General features: G+C 35.5%; 1 protein-coding gene across 2 annotated transcripts; it reads left to right on the top strand.

Moving 5' to 3' along the window:
* The first annotated feature begins 832 nt into the window (after positions 1-832).
* Positions 833-21,448, top strand: LOC149933309 (uncharacterized). Of its 2 annotated transcripts, none has more exons than XM_090155398.1 (7): positions 833-922; positions 3,989-4,076; positions 4,141-7,449; positions 9,378-9,551; positions 10,329-10,514; positions 11,704-11,784; positions 20,884-21,448. In XM_090155398.1, exons 2-7 carry the CDS (start codon positions 4,020-4,022, stop codon positions 21,049-21,051), a joined length of 3,975 nt encoding a protein of 1,324 aa, XP_090011524.1. In that variant the 5' UTR covers positions 833-922; positions 3,989-4,019; the 3' UTR covers positions 21,052-21,448. The 2 variants fall into 2 exon arrangements, with proteins under 2 accessions (XP_090011524.1, XP_090011525.1); XM_090155399.1 differs by lacking the exon at positions 833-922 and adding an exon at positions 937-1,021.
* The last annotated feature ends 2,427 nt before the right edge of the window (positions 21,449-23,875 follow it).

The raw sequence follows: 23,875 nt of genomic DNA, 5'->3' as shown, positions 1-23,875 counted from the left end.
AGAGGAATGCACTTTAAATGGTCCGGTAGCAAGTTCCATTCTTTTACAGAGGAAGGCAAAAAAGAGTTCTTACGAACTGCTGTCATACTTTCCGTACGCGGTTTTAACCGCTAACTTTGGAGCCTTTATATTTGTTGGCCGGGGACTAATTAGCGGCTGCGGGAGGGCGAAAACGTAGGGGGACAACCAGAACGGGTTCAAGAGGGCGAGCGAGAGACCGAGAGCGAGGGGGGAGAAAAGTTAGGGGACGGTCGTTGATCGGTCCACGGAAGCCACAAACACACAAACATTGAGGATTATATATAAGATAAGAATTATCAATCAGTCCCTAGTGTTAAAATTTGACGACTATTTCATTAATGTATGTCCCATTCTTCGCTTAAATATAGTCACCTGGTGACCTCAATTTACCTTTGAGAAAAGAAAAAAACTTGCCGATGATTTCGTTGAGAAACGCGGACGTCGAAACTGAAAATGAGAAGTAAAAGTAAGATTGAAGACGTACCGAGAGCCGCAACATTTATTCAACAATAAGTCCGTTGAGCTTCACTGAACGCAGCCCTACTATGGCAGTAAATTATTGTTAATATTTTGAAAATCATGGTGTGCACCATGTGCATATTTCAATAATACTTTTTATTATTAAAAAAATATAATTTAATATACTTGTTGTAACTTAATTTATGTTAATTATTAAACCTTTTTTATTATATTATTACATTGTTTAGTCCCCCGCGTAGATGGTTTGGGTCACACACCTATTCCTTAATAATAAAAAAATAAAAAAGTGTAATAATTAACGATAACGCCATTTTTTTATTTGCTATTACGCGTTTACCAAGCTGTACTCTTTTTTAGCAGAGGAGACTTATCATTTTCCTTTAAAAATTACCCGTAAGATGAGACTGGAACTTATGTAGAAGTGCGAAATTTTGGTGTTTAATTATAATTTTTTTAAGAATAAATATACGTGTATGTGAAGTGTCATGTTGGTAGAATTGCGCGGGTTAATTTTTTAAACGTATGTATCAAGTCGTTATTTTTCCTAACTTATTCATATTATATTTTAAGCCTTGGCGTAGCCTTCGTTCCGGGTTACTAGACTATATGTTGGTACTGAACTTAAGTCTTTAGTCTTGAATAGTAGGTTTTTCAGTTTGTGGTGATCTGCTCCAGGTTTTTCGGTGAATTTTCGTTGCCTCAATTTTTTATTTTTATTTCTAAATATCGAATTTATCGATCCTTAACTTTTAAAGGCGGTGCTTTTTTTTACACCTGGTGGCCAATTTTGAAACCGAAGTATTTGAATTAAAGAGGGAAATGAGAGAATACTTAGGTTTCAAATCAGTTTTGCATTTTACAAAAAACAAACTAGTAAAATACTATTTGTATAAAATATTAAAGGCACCATTTTCTTTAACTACTGACATAGTAAAAGTTGGTACAATAATAACCATTAGATATGTATATGTTTCACAAACACCAAATATTTATACCTTCGTTGGCTAATTGAATGTGACATGCAATCAGTGTGGATGGGGGTATGTTTTCTTACCATTCGCAAAAACTGGTCTTATCTTAAAGTAGATAATCTACAGTAGGTGCATACTTTTATCTTGTTCTGGGATTTCAGACTAGTGTAAGAAGAATAATCCTTTGATGTCGTGGTAAGATTTTACTATGAGTGTTAACACCAGTAGAGGGCGCAATTTGGTCATATTAATACATTTTGATATTCCATAGGGTACACGAAGATACAATTATTATATGTAGACAAAACTAATGAGTTTTTTTATTATATTATAGAGTGTTTAAAATTAGACGGATTTTTCATGTGTTTTTTATAGCATTTTTTAGATTTTAGACCAAAGTAGACGAATATTGGGATATATCGTAGGTTTCATAGGTTTTTGACCTACAAAATCGATTTCGACTATGGTGCTTTATCGTTCTGCGGCTTGTTCCAACGATATCTCCCAAAATTCGTCTACTTTGGCCTAAAATCTAGCAAATGATCAAACAATTGCACGTGCATCACGTGCTCAAAACGCCAAAAGCCAAATTATTGAGGTACTAATAATATAAATATTAACAAAATCAACTCTAAAATATTGGTACTCTCGTCAAGTACCCGTTTGTACCCTGAATTTTCATTTTACAGGAAATTGAGAAACAAAAACGCCATCTAGGGGGGGGGGGCGACACTCATAGTAAAATCATACCGATGTCGTTATACTCTGATTCTATGGTGGCTAAGAGTTCAAGTCGGAACAAAAATGTGCGGGACATTATTTAGTCCACTCAAACAACTGATTAATCAGGGGTGAAATATGTGTTAGAACCATGCTAATGGGGTGATACTTGGGGATAGGGATTGGAAACCCATGGTGGAAGTATAACAACCACCTGTTGAGGGATTGGTGGTCATCCTCACAATGTCATGCACATTCTCTGTCTCCCATTAAAAATGTTTTCCTATTACCATTTTAGTAGATAAATTCTGGATGAGCAAATGATTTTATCAGTTTATTATCCTACACTTTTTCAGGAGTAAAAAGTGTAGTCTGAATACTCTGACCTTGATGAATAGTTCCGTGGTGTAGAGTAATTATTTTCATCACAATAAGCGAAGAGTTTAATTTCAGAACATTATCACAACCCTAACACTTTTACCCTGTCTCGAATTAAATTTGTTTTTGCTCTAAGCCCAGAAAGTCCCAAACTTTTCTAAACGGGATAAAAAAGATTTTGTGTTATATTGATATATTCTGAACTTATATTTTTGATCTCATTTATCTACAATAATGGAATAAAAGTCTGCTCTAATATCCCAAACAAATAAATTTTATACCTACGACGTGGGGAAATAAAGTTTAGATCTTTCCCTCAATCAATTATCAATAACTCCGTTATTTTTCTTGGTAAATCCCCATCCTTTCAGATTTTGCTGGCCATTGCCCCCCCTCCCACCTGAAATTGATAGCTAGATACTTTTTGCATGTTGCTACAACACTATTCTAACCAGACATAAAAGAGTAGTCAAAATGGGTATCAATTATGTTCACCTTGTCTATTGGTTGATTCATTGTAGCAGTGGCAGACTGGCCATAGAGTGAACCTGCCTGATGGCAGGTGGTCCCCATGGACCATTCATGAAGTGGGCCCCTCAAACATGATAGTGTTATAGTTGTTAAAGCTGGGGCCCTTTGTCTTCTGGCAGCCCAAAATATTAGACCCAGTCCGCCACTGCATTGTAGTATTGAGGAATATGTGGTAATCCAATGGGTTTTCGGATACATCTTAAAGATAGGGCAGAAGCAGACTTCTCAGGTGCAGATTTGGGCCAAATCAAATGGGACTACAAGCAAATTTTGCTTTGGGCCGCAAGGGTATTATTGTCTCACCTAATGACTATCTGCCCCAATAAAGAAGGTGGAAAATTTAAAAGTTCTTATAGTTGTTACTTTTTTTATAAAGATGCAAAAAATTCAAAATTTGACCTCTACCTGCATGCATAAATTCAAGAAAGCTTCAATGTTTTTTACCACTTCTCAGTATATTTATAGGTGAAAAATTGTTAAATTGGCCTTGATTCTTAAAAATTGCAAAATTTATATATTTTAAATTGATCAGATTTTAATTGGAACAAGCATATTTTAAAGCACTTTACATGAACTTGGTCTTAAACCATTATCTTAAAAAAATCTTATGACCTTTGACCTCTACAAATTCTAATATTTTTATTTAGAATTCCCCATATATTATTATTTTTTAACGTTTAAACATAGTAGTTATTGTGAAACAAATTCTTTTCATAAAAAATGACCTTTTTTGTACAATAAAAATTGGCTTTGCAGAAAATCTTTTTTAGTAAAATGGAATTTTTTTGAGGTTTACAACACTTTCAAAATGTACAAATTGTTTTTATACATTATTTATATCTTACTCCATAGATAACTTTTATAATTTTGAAAATAATGTGTTACAGATTGAAGAAATTCTTAGTCTGTTTGTGTAAAATGCCTCGAAGAACACCAAAATCTGTACAAGTAGAAAATGAAAATGACACTCCGTCAGTATGTAGCATGACCATTTGTTTATGAAATTGTTCCAGTTGCTGTAGTTATTCATATTTTTCAGGATACTTCTGGGGGAAGGAAATCATCACGCCAATCCAAAAGAAAATCAAATTTATCTTCAGTGGCCTTAACTCCAGTTTCTACTGTAGATACTGGGAGGTCTCGAAGGAGTTCAACTGCAGCTCAAACAGCTGCTTCGGTTGCAGATTTTCATTCCAGTCGTGGTCGACGATCTTCTGTATCTTCAGACTCTAATGCTAGGTCCAGAGATGCTAGTGTAGAAGGTCCTCGCTCCAGAGCTCACACTAGACGAGCAGTGAGGGAAGTTAATTATGTTGAGAGTGATGGAGATGAGGAGGCTGCAAAAACAGAAGTGGTACCAGAAGAGGAATACAATGTGGAAGAAGATGTTGAATCTGATTCTGGAGACTCCACTAACGGAAAGAAGAAATCCCAAGCCTTTTCATCTCCTATTAGCTCACGTGTGAAACCAGTTAATTCAAGAAGTCCAAGATCAACTAAGGGGAGTGCAAAACGAGGCAGAAGAAGTAAAGGGAAAAAGGATCAAGTAGATACACCAAAACCAAGAGTCCCCAATAGACGTGGACGTTACTCTAAGACTGTCACAGATGAAGAAATTGAGGATGATGATACCACCAAATCATCAGAAAGTGCTGGAACTCCTAAGCGCTCTTCCCGAACCACAAGCCGTAAAAAGGCAAGATACACAGAACCTGCAACAGATGAAGAGAGTGATGATGAAAAACTGGTTGATAATGATTCTCACTCTGACCAACCCCGAAAAAAGATAGAAAAAGTTAAGGTATTTGTTGATAATGAAACTAATATAGTGGAATTACCAAAATCCACTCGAGCTTCACGAGCAGCTAAACGAAATGATGAGATAAAGTCTGTTGATTCTGGACTTAGTCAGAACACTCAAAGAGCTCAACGAGGGAGACGCAAAGCGTTGCAGTTAACCGAAAATGAAACTGATAGTGTTCCTGCAGATGATAAAAGTACCAGAAAACGAAAAGCTAAAGAAAGTACTAATAATGTAAGTTCCAAGAGGTTGAAAGTCTTAGATGAAACTGTATCAAAATCACCTGAAAATAAAGCAGACAGTTCAGAAAAATCATTAGCTGAAATATCTGCTGTTAAATCTGAAGAACCTATGGTAGTTGACAAACCTCAAAAAGAAGATAGTGCCATTGAAGAAAAACTATCTGATATAGAAGTAGATGGAAATTCGAAAAATCACACTAACAGCAATGCCTTAAACGATGAAGTACGTGTATCAGAAAAAAATGTTTGTACTGCTACTGGAAATGACAAAAAAGAATCAAAACCTAATAATAGCAATCTTATCAAACCATCACAGTGTGTGGGTGAAATTATCAATAGAGATATTCTAGGAAGTGACACATTGAAGAGGTCTTTGGAAAATAATAACAATGAAAGCATTAATAGCAAAGATGCTTCTGATTCTTTTATTGGAATACCCCAAGAAAATATTGCTACTGGTCCTTTGTCTAAAGATAAAGATAAGATCTCCGTTTACATTGAACAATTGGGCACAGAAAAGAAAGATTTAGCTAGGAGTAGTGAGAAAGTTCTTGTTTCTTCTGATGTGTTGCCAAATGATGTTTTGACTACTCCTATAAAATGTGTACCTCATGATAAGAAAGAGAATACGTTGAATATTGATGAAAAGGATAATGCTTTGATGGTGGATAAAGATAATACATTGTCAATTGATCAGAAATACAAAATATTGGCTGTGGACAAAAAAGATGACAAAGATACCTTGACTGTTGTAGAAAAAGATGGTGAACTGTCACAGATTCAAAAGGGGGAAAATCTGACAAAAGATAAAAATTCTACATTGTTAATCGAGGATAAAGAGACAAGTTTGGCACCAGATAATAAGAGAGGCTCCTCTCTCCATAAGCCAGAGTCAAATTCCAGTAATAGAGACTCATTTTCCTCCAATGATTCAAAAGATTCAAATTCTTCACAAAATAAGAGAGACGAGTACTCTCATGATAAGAAAGAGAGTCACGAAAATAGAGAAACTCACGATAAGAGAGAGTCCTATGATAAGAGACACTGTCACGATAAGCGTGACTCTTATTCATCTCGAGATAAGTGTGACTCTTATTCATCTCGAGATAAGCGTGACTCTTATTCATCTCGAGATAAGCGTGACTCTTATTCATCTCGAGATAAGCGTGACTCTTATTCATCTTGTGGTAAGCGTGACTCTTATTCTTCACACGATAAGCGAGACTCTTATTCATCTCATGGTAAGAGAGACTCTTCTTCCCCCCATGATAAGAAAGATTCTCACGGTAGAAGAGAATCTTATTCACCTCATGATAAAAGAGACAAATATTCGCCTTCTAATAAGAGGGACTCTCATTCATCTCATGACAAAAGAGATATTTATTCTACTGAAAAGAGAGATGCAGCAAGATCTACTCCCGAGAAAAGGGATTCGATACCTTCACCTGAGAAGAAGGATGCAATATTGACCCCTGAGAAAAGGGAAGCGGTACTGACATCTGAAAAGAAGGATCCAGGATCAGCACCAGAGAAGAGTTATGTTAAGCCAATTGTCGAAACTAGGGGCGCCAAAATATCACCTGAGAAGATGGATACAAGATTAGCACATGGTACAAAAGAAACTGTTGTCCTCGACAAGGACACTCATCAAGTAGAAGTAGCATCAGAGAAAACAACTTGTGAAAAGAAAGACGTCATATTGAATCCTGATAAAGTCACGCTAACATTGGACAAAGCACCTGAAATGGCAAATAAAGGTTTAGAAGTTAAAGACCCAAAATTTAATAACATGAGTGAAGGAAAACCAGGTGAAAATAAAAACTTAAAATCTGCCATTGGGGTAGAAAGAAAAGATTTTCCGTCCAACCAAATTGTAACAGATGGCGCAAAGATGAGAGAAATCTATGTTAGTGGGCTCAGTGAAATCCATTCATCATTCGAATTTAATCATATATTTCATGGTAGAAAATATGTTATTAATCAAAACATTAGTGAGGAATTGTGGGTGAATTATTGCAATAGAACAGTTGGTGTTGTTTCTTACAATTTAGGTGGTGAAGCCCCAAAACCATTAGAAAACTTTGTGGCCTCTATTAAACTTTTGAAAAGCGAACTTATATGTATGCAAGGAGTCAATGGAATGTTCCATAGAGGCTACTTAGAAGCTACAATGGATGGCCTTGGTTATAAAGGACTATTTGTGTTACCTGAAGACTGTACAGTTGGATTCTCTCTCTTCTTTAAGAGTACAATCATTAAGCTGAAAACACATTGTGTGGTGTCATTGAAACAAGCTTTAAGCAAGGTTTGTATTTAAAATCGTGTTCATAAGTAAATCTACTATTTTTCAACCAGATTTTGATTTTGAGCACTTAAAACCCAATAAGGCTTTTCATTAATACAATTTACTCAACAAAATTGACCCAGAATTTATATTAAATCCACATCAATAAAATGCCAAAGTAAATATTGTGGATTTAGAAATTTTTTTGTCTTATTATTTATTTTGTGCTTATCACTTAAACCATTGAAGTGAAGAGAAGCACATTGTGAAAAACTAAATGAAAAGAGACTTAAAACTGTTTTAAAATTCACAATTTATTTATTTAAAAATCCAACGTTTCGGAGGAACTCTTCCTCCTTCAGGGATTTTTACAAGTCTGACAGTATAATGGTAAAATTTTGGGACGAAAAAACATTTATGCGCTTAATGCATATAGTGGCTACTGTTCTTCAGCCGCGAGCGTTTTTTCCCGAAGGCGAGTCGACTGTCGAAAGGTTAAATGAGCAACGGGCTCGATATCTTCGTTCGTGCGCGAGGCTACTATTGTTGGAATGGGGGATTCTGCGAGAGGAGGAATTGGTTTGTTGTGTGGGAGAGGGTGAGGACCATAAAAACATTAAAAAAGTGGAGAAAACGTGGATAAGTTAAAGGGACCATCGGGTTTAAACATTGCGCAGATTTATTTTTTTAAATTTTGATAGATTCGCGTACATTAAAATGAGTTTTATGTAATTTAGGTTGAGCTAGTATGTCTATTGAGACCCACCTCCGAATTAAAATTAGTTAAATCAACAGCTTTAAATCATTCCTTTTCGGAATCCCAGATAGATCACATAATAATAAAAATATCAAAAAAATTATCTAATACCGTTAGTTTTCAAACAACTCTAACTCCTGTAGTTTCAGAACGTAAAAAATCTTTCGTCCCAGCATGTATCCCCTTTTATCCTGGCTTCTCTCAAAAAATAGCCAAAAATCTTAAATCAGTAGGTCTCGATCCTATTTATCTCCCAGCACCCAAATTGTCAGCTTTATTATGTAATAATAAAGAACCAACTGCCCTCCTCGATAAGGCCATCATTTATAAAATCTCCTGTGAATGTGGTGATTATTACATTGGGCAATGCCGTCGCCCATTTCATCAAAGGCTTAAAGAACACAAAAATATAAACAACCTGTACAACAATTCTCCCCTTAGCGAACACCTTCGTGTTTTTGGCCATAATGCTAGGTGGGTCTTAATAGACATACTAGCTCAACCTAAATTACATAAAACTCATTTTAATGTACGCGAATCTATAGAAATTTAAAAAAATAAATCTGCGCAATGTTTAAACCGTGACGATGGTCCCTTTAACTTATCCACGTTTTCTCCACTTTTTAAATGTTTTTATGGTCCTCACCCTCTCCCACACAACAAACCAATTCCTCCTCTCGCAGAATCCCCCATTCCAACAATAGTAGCCTCGCGTGTGAACGAAGATATCGAGCCCGTTGCTCATATAACCCTTCGACGGTCGACTCGCCTTCAGGAAAAAACGCTCGCAGCTAAAGAACAGTAGCCACTATATGTATAAAGCGCATAAATGCTTTTTCGTCCCAAAATTTTACCATTATACTGTCAGACTTGTGAAAATCCCTGAAGAAGGAGGAAGAGTTCCTCCGAAACATTGGATTTTTAAATAAATAAATTGTGAATTTTAAAACCGTTTTAAGTCTCTTTTCACTTCAACCATTGATTGATATTGAATTGAAAAACTGTTAACTAACACTAGATTATTCAATTTAAGCTTTCAAAAAGTTAGACCTTGGTGAAAAATTTTGTTTAAGCCTAATTTTGATAGAAGAATTTTGACACAGTATGAACTGGCCCTTATTAATCAAGATCAAGTACCATTCTTCTATTATTCTACATTAGATTTTGTAATGCCTGATTTGTTTCATTTTAGGAGCTTGAAAATTCACTCCCTGATGTACATAAAGTGGTGTTGCAGCAATTACCTGTATGTGGAACAGTTTTTTTAGCTAACTTTCAGCTTTCACTTCCGGACAACCAAGTTCAGAACTTTGTTTTAGCAAATGTCAACATCCCTCAGTCTGATTTAAGCTCCCACGCTTTACAGGTAAGCTCTACAATTAGCTGTTGCATTTTTCAATGAGCAGTAAAAAAATATTGTACTGTAGGTATCGTACGGGGACCCTGACCTGAAAGTTGGTGATCCCCGGTCAAATTTTGATTTGGGTTTTCCAAAAAAGTCTGGTTTCCTATCAGTTATTTTAAGTAATTACTGCCATTTGTCTGCGTATCCCTGTTGGCGGCGACATATGCTCAAGACTCATTTTAAATTTAGAGGTTATCCCCTAAATTTTAAATGAGTCTTGCTTATATGCCTCCTTCTCTATTGTACAATTAAGTTTCATTTAATAAAACGTTTGAAGTTAAGAATATTTAATTTGTCTAGTTTCCTTAAAATATAATTTACTTGCTCTTTTAAAAAATAGTTTTTAGTATACATCAACCCGACCCGTAACCCGAACCCTGACTAAAATATCACCCCATATGATCTCTATTGTACTTTTAAAATAAAGAATGCCTGAACGTTTTTGTTTTATGAAGACAATCAGAGCCATAGTGTGGGAGGATATCCTCCTAATATTTTTATAGTTTGAAGATTGCTAGTGTTTCGCTAGTAATGCCCCTCAGTTTTGATCAGTTGCTGGAAAGTTAATTGGTTTTCCCCCCTAAGAGACTTTGTCACACCCCCCCGTGAGCAATATAGCAAAATCTCCCTTGGAATAAAATAATAAAAGGGGTGAGCTCATGCATAAAGAAAAATATATTCATTTGTGTGCACTTTTTTTTATTAGAGTACTTAGAATTTTCTTGTAATTATTTTTAGATGTCTTGTCTGGCTAGAGAGGCATTAAGTTTCATGGAAAATCCTTTACATCCTCTTATCATTTGTGGAGCATTTAACATGGCTTCTTCCGAAGCTTCTTATCAACTTTTAAAAGATGGATACCTCAGCAACGAAATGATTGACACACTTCAAAGCAAAAAAGATATCAAAGTGCCTGGAAAAGAGGTACAATTGAGCTACCGTATTTTCTTTTCAATTCTGGTTGACATTCAGTGGCGTAGCTGAGAACTCAGAGGCCCCCCCCCCGCCAAAATCTCTAAGAGGCCCCCCTTTTTTAATTTTTTTTATGGTTAACGGGCCCCCCTCCGAAGCTCGAGCCCCCCCCCCGAAGCTCGAGGCACCACGGGCCCTGCGGACCATCAGCTACACCACTGCTAACATTACTCAATAACAATAGTTTTATCAGGAGTAACTAGGGGCATATTTTAGAAATATTTTTTAAACTACATCAGTGTTTGAAAAGTACTTTCTAAAAAAATGCGCATACCACTTGTAATTAATGGTTAAGTAATAGTAAATAGTTAAAAATATTTTATTAATGTTGGAAATATTAATTAATATGTAATCAGTGGAAATAACTAAATATAGGAGTTTTATTCCTTGGAGAATAAACCCTATAAGTTCCCCTCCTTAATACTTGGAATCCTCCATTATTAGGAGACTTAAGATTTCTAAAAGCTCCATGTGTTTAAGGTTTAGTTTGGTTGAATTGTTGTCTGGTTCGCTTAAATACTCTTAATATTTTTTTAACTAATTATTGTTCCTAATGTATATAGTTATTAACAAATATTATTAAACTCTTAAGCTAATCTTAGTTTTGGGAATTTATTGATCCTAAATTGAATGAACATTACAATTAATTTAAAAAAATCATAAACACAGAAAAACTTGGTTTAATGTTTTTCAACATTACCTATATTACAAAACCAGTGTTTTAATGCTACACTGAATCATGGATAAATGTATCGTTTTAAACTTAATATGTAAATAATTCATGATTATTTATAATTTACCATTTTTTACCATCTGTTAATTAGCACTCCATGAAAAATATTAATCCTATCGGTAGCCATTTCATGCATGCTGTTTATTAGAAAACAGAAAAATTAAAATTTTTATTGTTAAAATGTTGTACAAAAATGGAGGTCGTGAGTTCAATTTCAACCAATAATAAATGTGGATATCAATATGGAGTAGTTTTGAAACTAACAATTATAAGTGCAATTGCAACCTAAAGTATATTGAAAACTCAACCGTTCACTTAAAACTAAGAAGGGGTAGGAAGATATTGTTCTATAAACCTAGTCAGTGTTGGAAGTTTAATTCACTATTACTTTATTTCTTTTTAATGTAGAATACAGCTTTAGTTGATTTGCTATGGAAATCTTTCCAACATTCAGCAGCTGGCTTAAAAAGCTGTTACTCCACTGTTTTGGTGAGTTTTTTCTACTTTGTTTGTGCATAATTATCCATTTTTAAGAACATTTGATTAAAATGTAAAAAAAAGAATCAAATTATTTAAAAGTACGAGGGTTGTCCAAGAATTAAAGACCATTTGTCATTTGTGGCAGAACGGACAAAATATTTAACTAGATTGTAGCCTTTACTTCCCCCTCCAGAACGGGTGGTCATTTGGTGCGGTAGTTTATACAGTCTGGCTGTGGCTGCTGTTAGAGATGGACGCTCCGCTGCCGTCTCTTGCTAAATGTGAAGTGCGTACTGTTATTCACTTTCTTAATGCGGAGAAGGTTTGCCCAGTAGAAATTAATCGTCATCTGACACTCATTTGAGGAAGAGGTGTGCTGAGTTCTCAAGCCTTAGAACCAATGTGCATGACGAGGAAGGGTGTTAGAAATAACTTCTTATGTACTGTGTTCATTCTCTATCGCGTCGTCTGCTAAAAGAAAATAAACAACTTGTGGTTTCAGTTTTGATTACGTTTTTGTGTGTCTTTTGTTAAAACTAACTTAGTGTTAGTGTATTTTTATACTCAAAATATTTACATAAGTCTGTAACTACATTTGAAATATTAGACTATGAATAAATAAACTGTTTTGTGCATTGATAATCTACAAATGGTAGCAGAGCGTGGTTTACAAGGCCTAATGACTACAGAAAGTTCTAGAAGATACACTAGATATAGAAATATATACAGAACAAAGGAACAAGCAAAATGGCAAGGAACTCTGGAGATAGTAGCTCCATTGCCTCTTTTACATTTGAGAAACTAAATGAAGATAATTATATGGACTGGAAGTTTTACATGAAGAATGCACTACTCTATGAAGGTTTGTGGGGAATAACAAATGGAACAGATGTTTTACCCACAATAGTAGGAACAACAGCTACACAAATAGAAAGGTATAATACTCGAAAGCAGAGAGCCCTAAGCAAGATAGCAATGGGCCGTTCCTATCCCCTCTAGCATAGTTCGCGGCCTTATCTCTAAATCCATGACTGACCGTCAACTCAAGCTTTGGCTTGAGATGGATGGCCAAAGGCAGGCTAAAGAGTTTAACTCGGGGCCCCTCTAGGCAGAGAGCTGCTCTCGCCTTCCAAATCTAATATCAGGTTGGTCGTTGGCCTACTAACAGGTCACTGTCTCCTTAACAGACCTCTTTACCTGATTGGAATCAATGATGATCCATTCTTTAGGGCATGTCAGGCTGAGGAGGAAACCGCCTCTCATGTGCTTTGTAAGTGCGATTACTACGCGGCCCAAAGATTCGAGCATCTTGGTATGCATCAGCTAGAAACTTCTGATTTCTATAATATGCCAGCCAAGAGGATTCTCCGTTTTGTGTCGGATATCAGGCTTTTTAAGTCTTAAGGTTCGGGGTTGCACAATGGACCTCTGGTCGAAGTGCGCGAACGGGCATGTCCTTAGCCCTTCACCCCTTTCACTAATTATAATAATAATAATAAGATAGCAATGGGAGTTGACACTCACCATCAGAAAATCCTAGATGCGTCAGTAGCATGGAAGGCACTTCAAGATATATATGAGCCAAAATCAAGAGTACGGATTGGAGAATTACGATAAGCATTTCAAGGAATAAGGTTCACTCCACCAGAATATATGTTTGTATATTTAGCACGATTAAAGCATGCTTACGAACAGCTTAAACTAGCTGGAAAAGTGGTGCCGGATGACGAATTAGCATACTAAATGATTAGTCATTTACCAAAAGAGTATGAGAATGTTGTTAGTACTGCTTATGTGTTGGATGATACGAACTTTACCCCTTTAAAGTTAAGGCAATGCTAGTCGCAGAAAACGAAAGAAAACTAATTGATACAGAAGGAAATATGTCTGAAAACACTACTGGTTTTAGTTCAACAGTTCCTCATGAAGAAGAAAAAGAGGATATTCTCAAGCAAACAGATCAAGTAGAAATTGTTTTAAATGTGGAAAACCAGGACATTTCATTAAAGATTGTAAGGCTAACGTCTACAACAGTTACGGGAATAGTACTACTTCTAGCCAACGGGGAAATCCAAACGCTCAAAGCAGATGGAAAAATAATCAGAGGAAAACCAAATACTGATAAATCATATTTTGCTGCTGTAACGTCAATGACCGCAGCTGTTGATAAAGAAACTTCCACCCTAGATAGTGGAGCTACGCATCATTTTACGAATAGGAAAGAATGGTTGTACAACTATCGAGAGATTGAAACCCCTATCGATATAGCTTTGGGCCTAGCAAAAGCTATTGGTAGAGGCGATATACTTCTAACTGTAAGAAGAGGAGATAAAGTAGGAAAACATTTTCTCAGAGATGTAATGTATGTACCTAATTATAGTAGAAACCTTTTAGCAGTAAGGAAGATTGATCAGGCTGGTGATAATAAACCCCAGTAATGAGTCTGAAGCATTTTTAAGTACTTCGTCTGAAAAGATGCTGTGGTATAATAGATTGGGTCACCCAAATAATAAAAGAATGATAGACCTCTCAAGATTGAATGTGGTAAAGGGAATCCCAAATTTGAAAGGATTTTTAGATATTTGTTCACCCGGCCGTTTATCAAAGTCTACAAAACAACCATGTCAAGAAATAAGCTCTATACCCGGATGTATGGGGTCCTTGTCCTGTAAAGTCTCTGGGAGGAGCAAGATACTATATCTCATTTATTGACGATTTTAGCAGAAAGGCAGTGGTCTATACAATGTTTTCAAAAAGTGAAGCATTCAAGAAATTTAAACTTTATCAAGCCATGGGCAGAGAACCCTTACCAAAAAATTAGTTGGATATCAGTTTGTATTTAGCTTGTATACACATTATTAGTTGATATTGAGTTGGTATTAAGTAGGCTCAAGCTGTCAGCATATTTCAAGTTACTATTAAAGGGGTAATAAGTTGTTATTCAGTTGGTAGGAAAATACTGCTTTTGCTAAGTTTATAATTAGTTGGTTTTTAGTAGTCAGGAAATTACATAATATTTTTAAGTTGGTTTTTAGATGTTTCCCTAGTAGGATTTAAGTTGCTTTTAAGTAGTTAAGTGTAAATGTTGATCCTGGTTTAGTTTAAAATAAGTTGATTAATAAAGAGGATTTAAGTTATTTTAATTAGGCATTTGTCCCAAATACAAACTGAAAACCAAGTTGAAAAACAAGTTGTCCTAAGTGGTTTTTAGCCAACTTATTTTTTGGTAAGGGAAACAACTGGAAAGAAAAATCAAAAGATTGAGAACAGACAACGGTCTTGAATATAGTGCAAATTATTTTGAAACAAACTTGAAACAAGAAAGCATTGGAATTGAACGCACAAACACTTATACTCCTGAAATGAATGGTGTTGCAGAACGTTTTAATAGAACTCTGATTGGTGGAACTCTAACATTATTGGAAGAATCTTCATTGCCGCAAAAGATTGTAACACTTTTAAAATATTATGGTAAAGTAATGGTGATTTTAAATTATGGTTAAGTTGTCTAGGGGTAATTAATTAGAATAATTGAAATTAGAATTAAGTGTTACATTAAATAAATAAAATGAGTTAAATGGTTACTATAATAAAATAATGAATAAACATAAGAAGCAAATCAAAAGTATGTACAACAAGAAATATATTTACACGAACACAAAGAAAGTATATTTACAAAAACATGTCCGTCTCGCGGAAGCTTGTCCGAGAGGGCCAAAGTCACGGCGCGCACACACATCTCAAAACCGCATCGCGTCTTCTTAGTCGCGATCTCAATTCTGTCTTTACCTCGCTCGGGTCGGAGGTTTTAACCCCTACGATGGGTATTGCAAAATCTGTAACCGATTTTTTCCCTAAAGGGAAACGTTAGGCCAGACAAACGTAAGATTATAGAAAAGAAACACATACAGGCCCGTAAGGGAATTCAGTCTCAACAATATTTTATTGGTTTTTAAAGAGGATATCCATTTACCCCTTATAAGGCAGAGATCATTTAGCAATACAACATATATTTACCAGTACAGACAGAGCCATATTCCTGGAGGCTGATCCAACGTAACTTTTCTAACTGAGTAGCTAAGCTAATCTAACCCCTCTCTTCGAGAACTTCCACCTCTCCCCTCTTTTCCACCCGGCGCACTCTCTTATACCGGATTGTAAAAAACTTAAGCGAAAAGCTGTCTGCTTCGAGGCCTTTGAACAGTTGAAGTACAGGTTTGCCAGGAGTAAGGCTCTCTCCGTTGTCTGTGGACGCTCAATTAGACGTTAGTATTTTTAGTAATAAGAAAGAAAAAAGAACAAACGCGTTAGGTAAGTAAGAGTGTTACCTGGTGCAAGGGAGCCTAGGCCCCTCTACCAGTGGTTATGTAGGCTTAGGACTAATACGGCGGTTACACAACCTCCTTCCCGGAGCGAGGAAAGTTTTTGGCGACACCATACGCCCGTGGTGTCATTATAAGTTCAGGGAGAGTAAAATACGTTACAAGATGTGGGTAGAAGCTGTACATACATGTACCTACTTGGCGAATCGGCTACCACATTCAAAAACTGGAGACAAAGTACCTGAAGAGTTATGGAGAAATAGAAAACCTTCAGTGGGACATCTGAAGCAATACAGATGTTTGGCTTTTGTACACATATCTGGCCATAGGGAATCAAAATTATCTAGAAGAGCCAAACCAAACCAGGAATTCTTGTGGGATACGCTGGGAAGAAAATTGGTTATAGAATTTGGTTTGCTTACGAAAATGACAGTCATTGAAACGAAGCATGTCCGGTTTGATGAAAACAAGAGAGGCATTACATCCATAAATGATTATTCGAATGAGGATACTGCTGCATTTGTTTATAGTGATATTTGGACTAAACATTGCAATGAAGATGAACAAAATGATAAAAATGGTCAAGAAGATGATGAATCAGATTTCTACAGTGGAGAAGAGGATCTACAAGAAGAAAACAGGGTGATTCGAAACGAAATACCTGAACCAGCACAGAAAGAACCTGTAATAGCTCAACCATCCGCAACAAACAACGACTTACCCGATGGTTTTAGAAAGGAAATAAAAGTGCGACAGAAAGGTGAATCCAAGGTACGAAAAGACATTTATTTTTATGGACCTGATGAAACAAAATGTAGATCACAGACAGAAGTCAAGAAACATTTTGAAGATAGAGGATTGAACTTTGAGCCTTCAGTTTTTGGTTTCAAAGAAGCGAAGGAAGAAGAGCATATGGATTTTCATTGTGTGGAAATACCTATGACGTTTCATGAAGCAGTTGAAAGTCCTCAATCAACATTATGGAAAGATGCAATGGATTCAGAAATTCATACAATTGAAAATAGAAATGTTTTTGATATAGTTCTGAAACCCGAAGGAAAGAAAGTAATTGGTAGCAAGTGGATTTATGACCTCAAACAAAATGAAGAAGGTAAAATAACAAGATTTAAGGCAAGACTAGTTGCTCAAGGATTTGCACAAAAGTATACACATGATACGACCAAACCTATGCACCTGTGATAAACTTCACCCTTATATGGATATTCATTTTACTTTTTGTTGTATATATGGGATGGTGCCATAAACCCCTGGACATAAAATATGCTTATCTATATGGAAATTTAGAAGAGGAAGTGTACCTTGCACAACCAAAGGCTTATTGTGTAAATGGAAAAGAACAATTTGTCTGGAAATTCAAAAAGGCATTATATGGCTTAAAACAGAGTGGAAGAAGCTGGCATACTGAATTGGATAAGAGATTACAGAACATGTGTCTCGTAAAGCTTCAAGGGTGTAATTGTGTATACCGCTATGGAATTTCAGCCCTAATTTTAGTTTATGTGGATGACATAATCCTATTAACGAAAGATCAGTTACTCATGAAGAAAATGACTGCTCTGGTTCAGAATGAATTTCAAGTTGTCAACTTAGGAGGTATCAAGTATTTTTTAGGAGTTGAATTTGATTTTAATGAAAATGGTTTAAAGATCCACCAAAGAAAATATATCAACATGTTGAAACAACTGTTTACAGTTCCAGAAGAGTCAAAGAATAAAAATTCCTGTATTATAGACGATGATACTGAACCGTCACTGTATAGAAAAATGATTTGAAGCTTACAATACATTGCTCATCGTACACGACCTGAAATATCTTATGTGGTTTCCGCATTAGCTAGATTTGCTAATAATCCAAGTCCAAAACACTACGGTTATGTTGAAAAAGTACTAAAAAATATATTTGCGATACTAAAAGCTATGGACTAAATTACAACCGTACTTATGACATCGGATTGGACACTATTCAGATGCAACTTGGGCTTCCGATTTAGATGACAGAAAATCAGTTACTGGATTTGTGTTAACCATTGGAGAAAATCCAATTATATGGAGAAGTGTTAAACAGAGTATAGTTGCGTTATCTTCTATGGAATCTGAGTACATAGCTCTTTCTGAAACTGCGAAAGAGACTTTGTTTATAAACTGAGTTTTGAAAGAAATTACATGCCAATAATAAACTGCAATAATAATCGATCAAAACACATGACCTAAGATATCATTTTGTGAGACACTATTGAAAAAAATTATTTAAAAGCTTACAGAGTTTTGTATAAAGTTAAAAGTAAATATTGATGTGTGAATTTGCGCATAAAGAGATGAACCCAGTAAGGGGTGAATGTTGGAAATATAACTCCTTATGTACTGTGTTCATTCTCTATAGCGTCGTCTCCTAAAAGAAAATGAAACAACTTTTGGTTTCAGTTTTGATATTTTGAGTATAAAAATACACTAAGTCTGTAAATACATTTGAAATATTAGACTATGAATAAATAAACTGTTTTGTGCATTAAGTCATTGTAATTGATCCAAGATAATCTACAAAGGGGAAGGAGGTCTTCAATTGATGATGCATTGTTGGAGAAAATTCATGCCGTCTGACAGTCCGGGACCTCGCAATTTCGATTCCAGAAGTCAGCAAATCAACGATCCAATTGGGGTAGAAGATGTTGTGACCTCGTTGGGTGCTGAAAATGTTGACAGACGTTCACAAGGAAAATCATGTTGAAAGTGCTCAAATTTTTTGACCATTTTGAAAGGGAAGGAGATGATTTTTTGAGCTCAATCATTACGAGTGACGAAATATGGCTGAGTCTAAAAGGCAATCAATGACATGGCGCCACCCCAGTTCACCTCGCGCCTGAAAATTTCGTCAAGCAATCTCCGACAAGAAAGTCGTGGCTAGTGTTTTTGGGATTCAAAAGGAGTTCTTCTTGTCAAGGGTGTTTGTTTGTTGCATGACACCGCCAACCCCCATACAGCAAGTGTAACCACCACGCGCGCGCGCTCCTGCTATCTTTTAAGTGGGATGTTCCTAGCCATCCGGCTTATAGCCCTGACCCGGTGCCCAGTGATTTTCATATCTTCCTTCACCTTGTAGAGCTGGGAATAACCCTTGAAGATTGGGAGAGCTATTTTTGATGATCACAAGGGGACTGAAACACATAGAATTAAATGGTTCGATTTCGGCTTGGGCGAGACTATAAATGACTGGATAAAATCGCGGAAAGAATCGACGAGTGGACAATGGCGATTAAAATTCAACTGTTAAGGTTTATTTCTGGTTAAAAACTTTATACGTCCTGTTCTCCTTCACAATACAAATCTAACTGACTTTTTGTTTGAAATTTTTCAAAACGTAAACGGTTTACACGGCGCGCGATATTTTTCATGCAGATTGCGTTTTATATATTATTCACGTACAATCGTGCTTAAATTCTAATATTTTATACACATAATATTTCATAATTTTAAAGGGTTAATACATTCCAATATAAGTTTTAACACACCTTAAGCAAAATTTGGCCGCAAAACGCTTCACGACCGGCTTAGAACTCCAGGAAGAGGTGTCAAACTGGTTGCGGACCGCGATGGGAGATTATTATGACAAAAGGATCAAGGAGCTTGTTCCCTGACTCAAGAAGTGCGTTGAACTTGCCAGGGAATACGTAGAAAAATAGTGTAGACATGTATGAATAAAGTTTTCTTGTTTTTAAAACTAAAACTGTCTTTAATTTTTGGAAAACCCTTGTATATTTCAACAAGATATCTAAATTTCTTTAAAATGAATTTGGAGGCTAGTGTTGGCAGATATCGTACTTTTACCAATATCTAAACGATTTTTACTGGTACTGATATTTTCCAATAAATTAGCAAAGCCAAAAGTCAAGGTTAGTGATGCCATCTGCTTTGGTTTTTGATTATATCGGAAAGTATCAGTATCGGTAATTTAGACACAAACCGATTAATTGGCCAAATTGCGATATTGGTAACCTATACTGATATCTTATACCACTAAAGTTTCCTTGTAATTCAATAAATGACGAACTTGTTAATGTATCACATGCCATATAGTTCAACTTCTATCTATTTACATGTACAGTAAGCTAATGCAGAAATAAATTATATTCCAATTCGTACTAGGTATAATTTAAAAAAAATTGTGAAAAGGCAAGAATGCATTTATTTTCATAATAATTATAATAATAATATGGTCTTTATTAAGGGATATCCCCTACCGCAAGCTGATTTTCAAGGGGGTCCCGGTTAAATATAAAAAGTTTGTAGATAACAGGACAGAAAAGAAAAACAAATTAATTCCTACATATGTATATTTAACTATGTTGAGATGATTTTAAGCGTTCTCCCAATACCCCTCGCACTCGAAGAGTAACCTCCTTCACACACAAAAATAATCAATTCAGCTTGTTATCACATTGGTTCCTTAAAACGCATGCTGGTGACGTGTCCCCCCCCACCCCCACATTCCTGAAAAGGGATTTTTTTCCGAATACTTGCAGAGGATTCATTATCTCTCCCATTGGTTGTAAGAATGTTGATAATCTGTCTTTCATATACAAACTGTCGCAGATTGCTATCAAACCATGGAATGGTCTAACCATTCTGTCATCAGTTAGAGGGTTTTTCAAAATTCATGTAAAATATCCTTCCACTTTTAACGTGGTCCTACAAGCAAATCACAATTGTCTATAATTCTTTATTCACTTTTGTTCTGATTAACATCTTCACTTATTATTTGGCATTATTAGGGTCAAGAGGTTCCAATGCCTTCATCATCTGAAATGATTTGGTACAGTTCAAGCTGCCTACACACATTGAGCATTTTGGACATATTAGCAGATTCCAAGTCACAAGAAAACCGTTTAAGTTTTAATAAACATGTCATGTTAAAGGCAAACTTAGCTTTTGCCAAATAGCATTAATAGCCTTACATTCAAATGGATTCTGTTCATTTTACCAGAAAGACTTGAACCAAAATTATCAAGGGCATTTTCTTTGAGTAGTGATGGGAGCTGAAGAAAGCGCTTCTTAAACATCAGCCTTGTGAAAAATATCAAAGTGAATCACAAGTTGTGTAATATGGTTATGTTTACTACAGCAAGCACTCAAACCCTGTCAATGTAATCAGAAAGCTTTGTATTCCAGTTAAGAGTTATTATATGTCCTTACTAAGATTTGGGAATGTAGAATTTTCCTCCAGTACTTAAGAAAAAGTTCAGTGATAATTTTGGTTGTATGTATTTCTGATTTCATAGTTTTAAACAATGCGGTATTTTGAAATGAAATTACAGTATAAAGCCTTTATATTATGAATGGTGTTGGGAATTCTGGCTTACTTTGTTCTTATGATAATTATCTAACTAATTTGAAAAATCAAATCTTTACTAGTACTGGTTCTGGTATTTAAACACTTATGTATTGTTTGACGTTTTGATTAGAATTGTTTTATGTATATTTTCAATTGTTTTATTTACGTTCAATTTTTATTATTGTATTTTGTTTATGTAACTCCCAGTAATACGAACATTTCAATCATTTTAAGTCGTTTACTTATATCTTGCTTATATATTATACATATATTGTATTACGCTGGAAGAAATAAGCCACATTAGTTGCTATTTTAAGAAGAATTATTAAAATTTTTTTTTAATAAAGTTGTTATTTTTGTTTAAAGTTATGAACACATACCTCCAATATATACATTACTATAATATTATAATATTATTTTTGGTGTCTACATTGATAAAAAAAATTATTCATTAATCCCCTTCAGGGAGGGGGGTATTAACGCTTAGCCAAATGTAGTAAAAACAGAGTTCCACTGTGGTGGAAGAGTACGCATTGAAATATTGAGCTATAGTCTATTCGTAGAATGTGATAGGTCGCACTTGTGGGTTCCAATTCTGGTGCTGATGAAATTGAAATTTATAGCTTTTTTTTAAAAAGTTGCAACGGTTCGTGCGCCCTCCGATAAAGGCCGCCACGCCCCATGCAAGGTTCATCTACAAGCGGTAGATGTCCGCATGGGGGCTAGTTTAAAAAGGGTTGGTAGTTTGGTACCACCTGGAAGAGAGAGCCGAGCGTCATTTTTTCAAACGCGTTCAGGATTGTCCAGTGAAAGTTGCCACCCCGATGACCTCCGCCTACAGTGGGCTAGAGATAGACTGGTTAGACTATATTGTAAGTTATTCTTAAATTTAATTTCTTTTGTTGCAATGGTACTGGCGCCATCCGCCAGATGGCGTCCGTTCTGTCGCTAAAAAACTTAGTGAATATGACGTCACGCAACGCAGTTTAACTTTTGTTTTCAAACTCCCGGACCACGTGTTCAGCGGAGAGTAGTCAGCAGAGAGAGAGAGAGTGTGTGAATTATTCCTTTATTGTTAACGAGACCAGCCAGCCTCGGAAAAACTTTTATTAATTATTATTGTAAGATATGTCGGTGCGATATGGAAGGCTACAAGAAAATGGGCTTGATTATATTGTAAGTGTATTTAATTAAAACTTCTTTGTTCACAACTCCTTGCTTCTGGTTCAAGCTCTTCATTGTTGTGATTGCGATAGGTCAGATACCGTAAACGATCCCCGACTTAAGTAAAAATAAATTGTAACCGTTGGCTTTGATAATCCGTTTTTAATAATATGTAAATAAGGATAGAAGCCGGTTACACAATTAATAAAAGTCAATAATAAATGCACTCCATTTATGTTGTTATTCCATAAGGTTAAGCCTAACCAGGAACTGAGTTCGATATATAACTTATATGTAACCGTTGGTCTCGAATTGCTCATTTGATTATTAAAATAAGAGTAGAGACCGGTTACAAAGTGATTATAATCAACATTCTGTACAGTGTTACAAAAGTCTTCGACAAAGAGAGTTTTTGCATTTATCTTAAATTTTCTCGAAACGTGTAAACGATAGAAAAATGAAACCATAAGCAATTTTTAATATTTTTTTATTTCCTTTCATGTGGAGTTGTCGTATTTTGCGAAGCGATAATAGTTACGGCGGAAACGCTAGATGTCGTTTTTGACAACTTTTCAAATAATGGAGTTACACCCCTGAAACCAGTAATTACAGTTTTCTACACCTATTTTCTACTTTCATTGCTTCCATTCTCGTCTCTTTTCCTATACAATATTAACTGTTGTTGAAACGCTCTGCATTATCGGGGGAATGCCAAAAGTGATATTTGACGTCTTTTAGTTTTTCCCAAATGGAATCGAAAATTGCAACCGGCTATAGCTCCTCAACCGTTGGTGGTAGAGCAATGATAGGGATACTTTCTAAATATGAATCGACCACCTTGAATCCGAAAATGCTGGTTTCAGGGGCGTAACTCCATTATTTGAAAAGTTGTCAAAAACGACATCTGCTTATGGTTTCATTTTTCTATCGTTTACACGTTTTGAGAAAATTTTAGATAAATGCAAAAACTCCCTTTGTCGAAGCCTTTTGTAACCGACTGTACACTATAATATGTTTTAAAAGGTTTTAATTTTCAATTTTCTTTATGTACAAAACAAGCGTTCTATCCTCACTGGGATTAGAACCTGTGCCAATCTGTTCGGTAAAATTTTACGCTACAACTAAAATACAATGGAAGAAGTCATCCAAGGAAAGAAAGGCTCTGACTTTTCAATGTCTTTGTATTTACTATGGAAAACTGGCTAAGCCTTGTACATACAACTAAGTTTTATAATTTAATTTGTGCTCGGATAGCATCCTTACGTAAT

Source organism: Leiobunum rupestre, chromosome 8, assembly GCF_980474605.1.
Source record: "Leiobunum rupestre chromosome 8, qqLeiRupe1.1.hap1, whole genome shotgun sequence".
Lineage (NCBI taxonomy): Eukaryota > Metazoa > Arthropoda > Arachnida > Opiliones > Sclerosomatidae > Leiobunum > Leiobunum rupestre.
This window is presented reverse-complemented; position numbering and strand designations above follow the sequence as displayed.

Excerpts from the sequence above, each read along its gene's own strand:
- LOC149933309 (XM_090155398.1), top strand. The coding sequence starts at position 4,020 with ATGCCTCGAAGAACACCAAAATCTGTACAAGTAGAAAATGAAAATGAC. Across the intron at positions 10,515-11,703 it reads TCAAAGTGCCTGGAAAAGAG|AATACAGCTTTAGTTGATTT; the intron begins GTACAATTGAGC and ends TTTTTAATGTAG. Across the intron at positions 11,785-20,883 it reads GCTGTTACTCCACTGTTTTG|GGTCAAGAGGTTCCAATGCC; the intron begins GTGAGTTTTTTC and ends TGGCATTATTAG.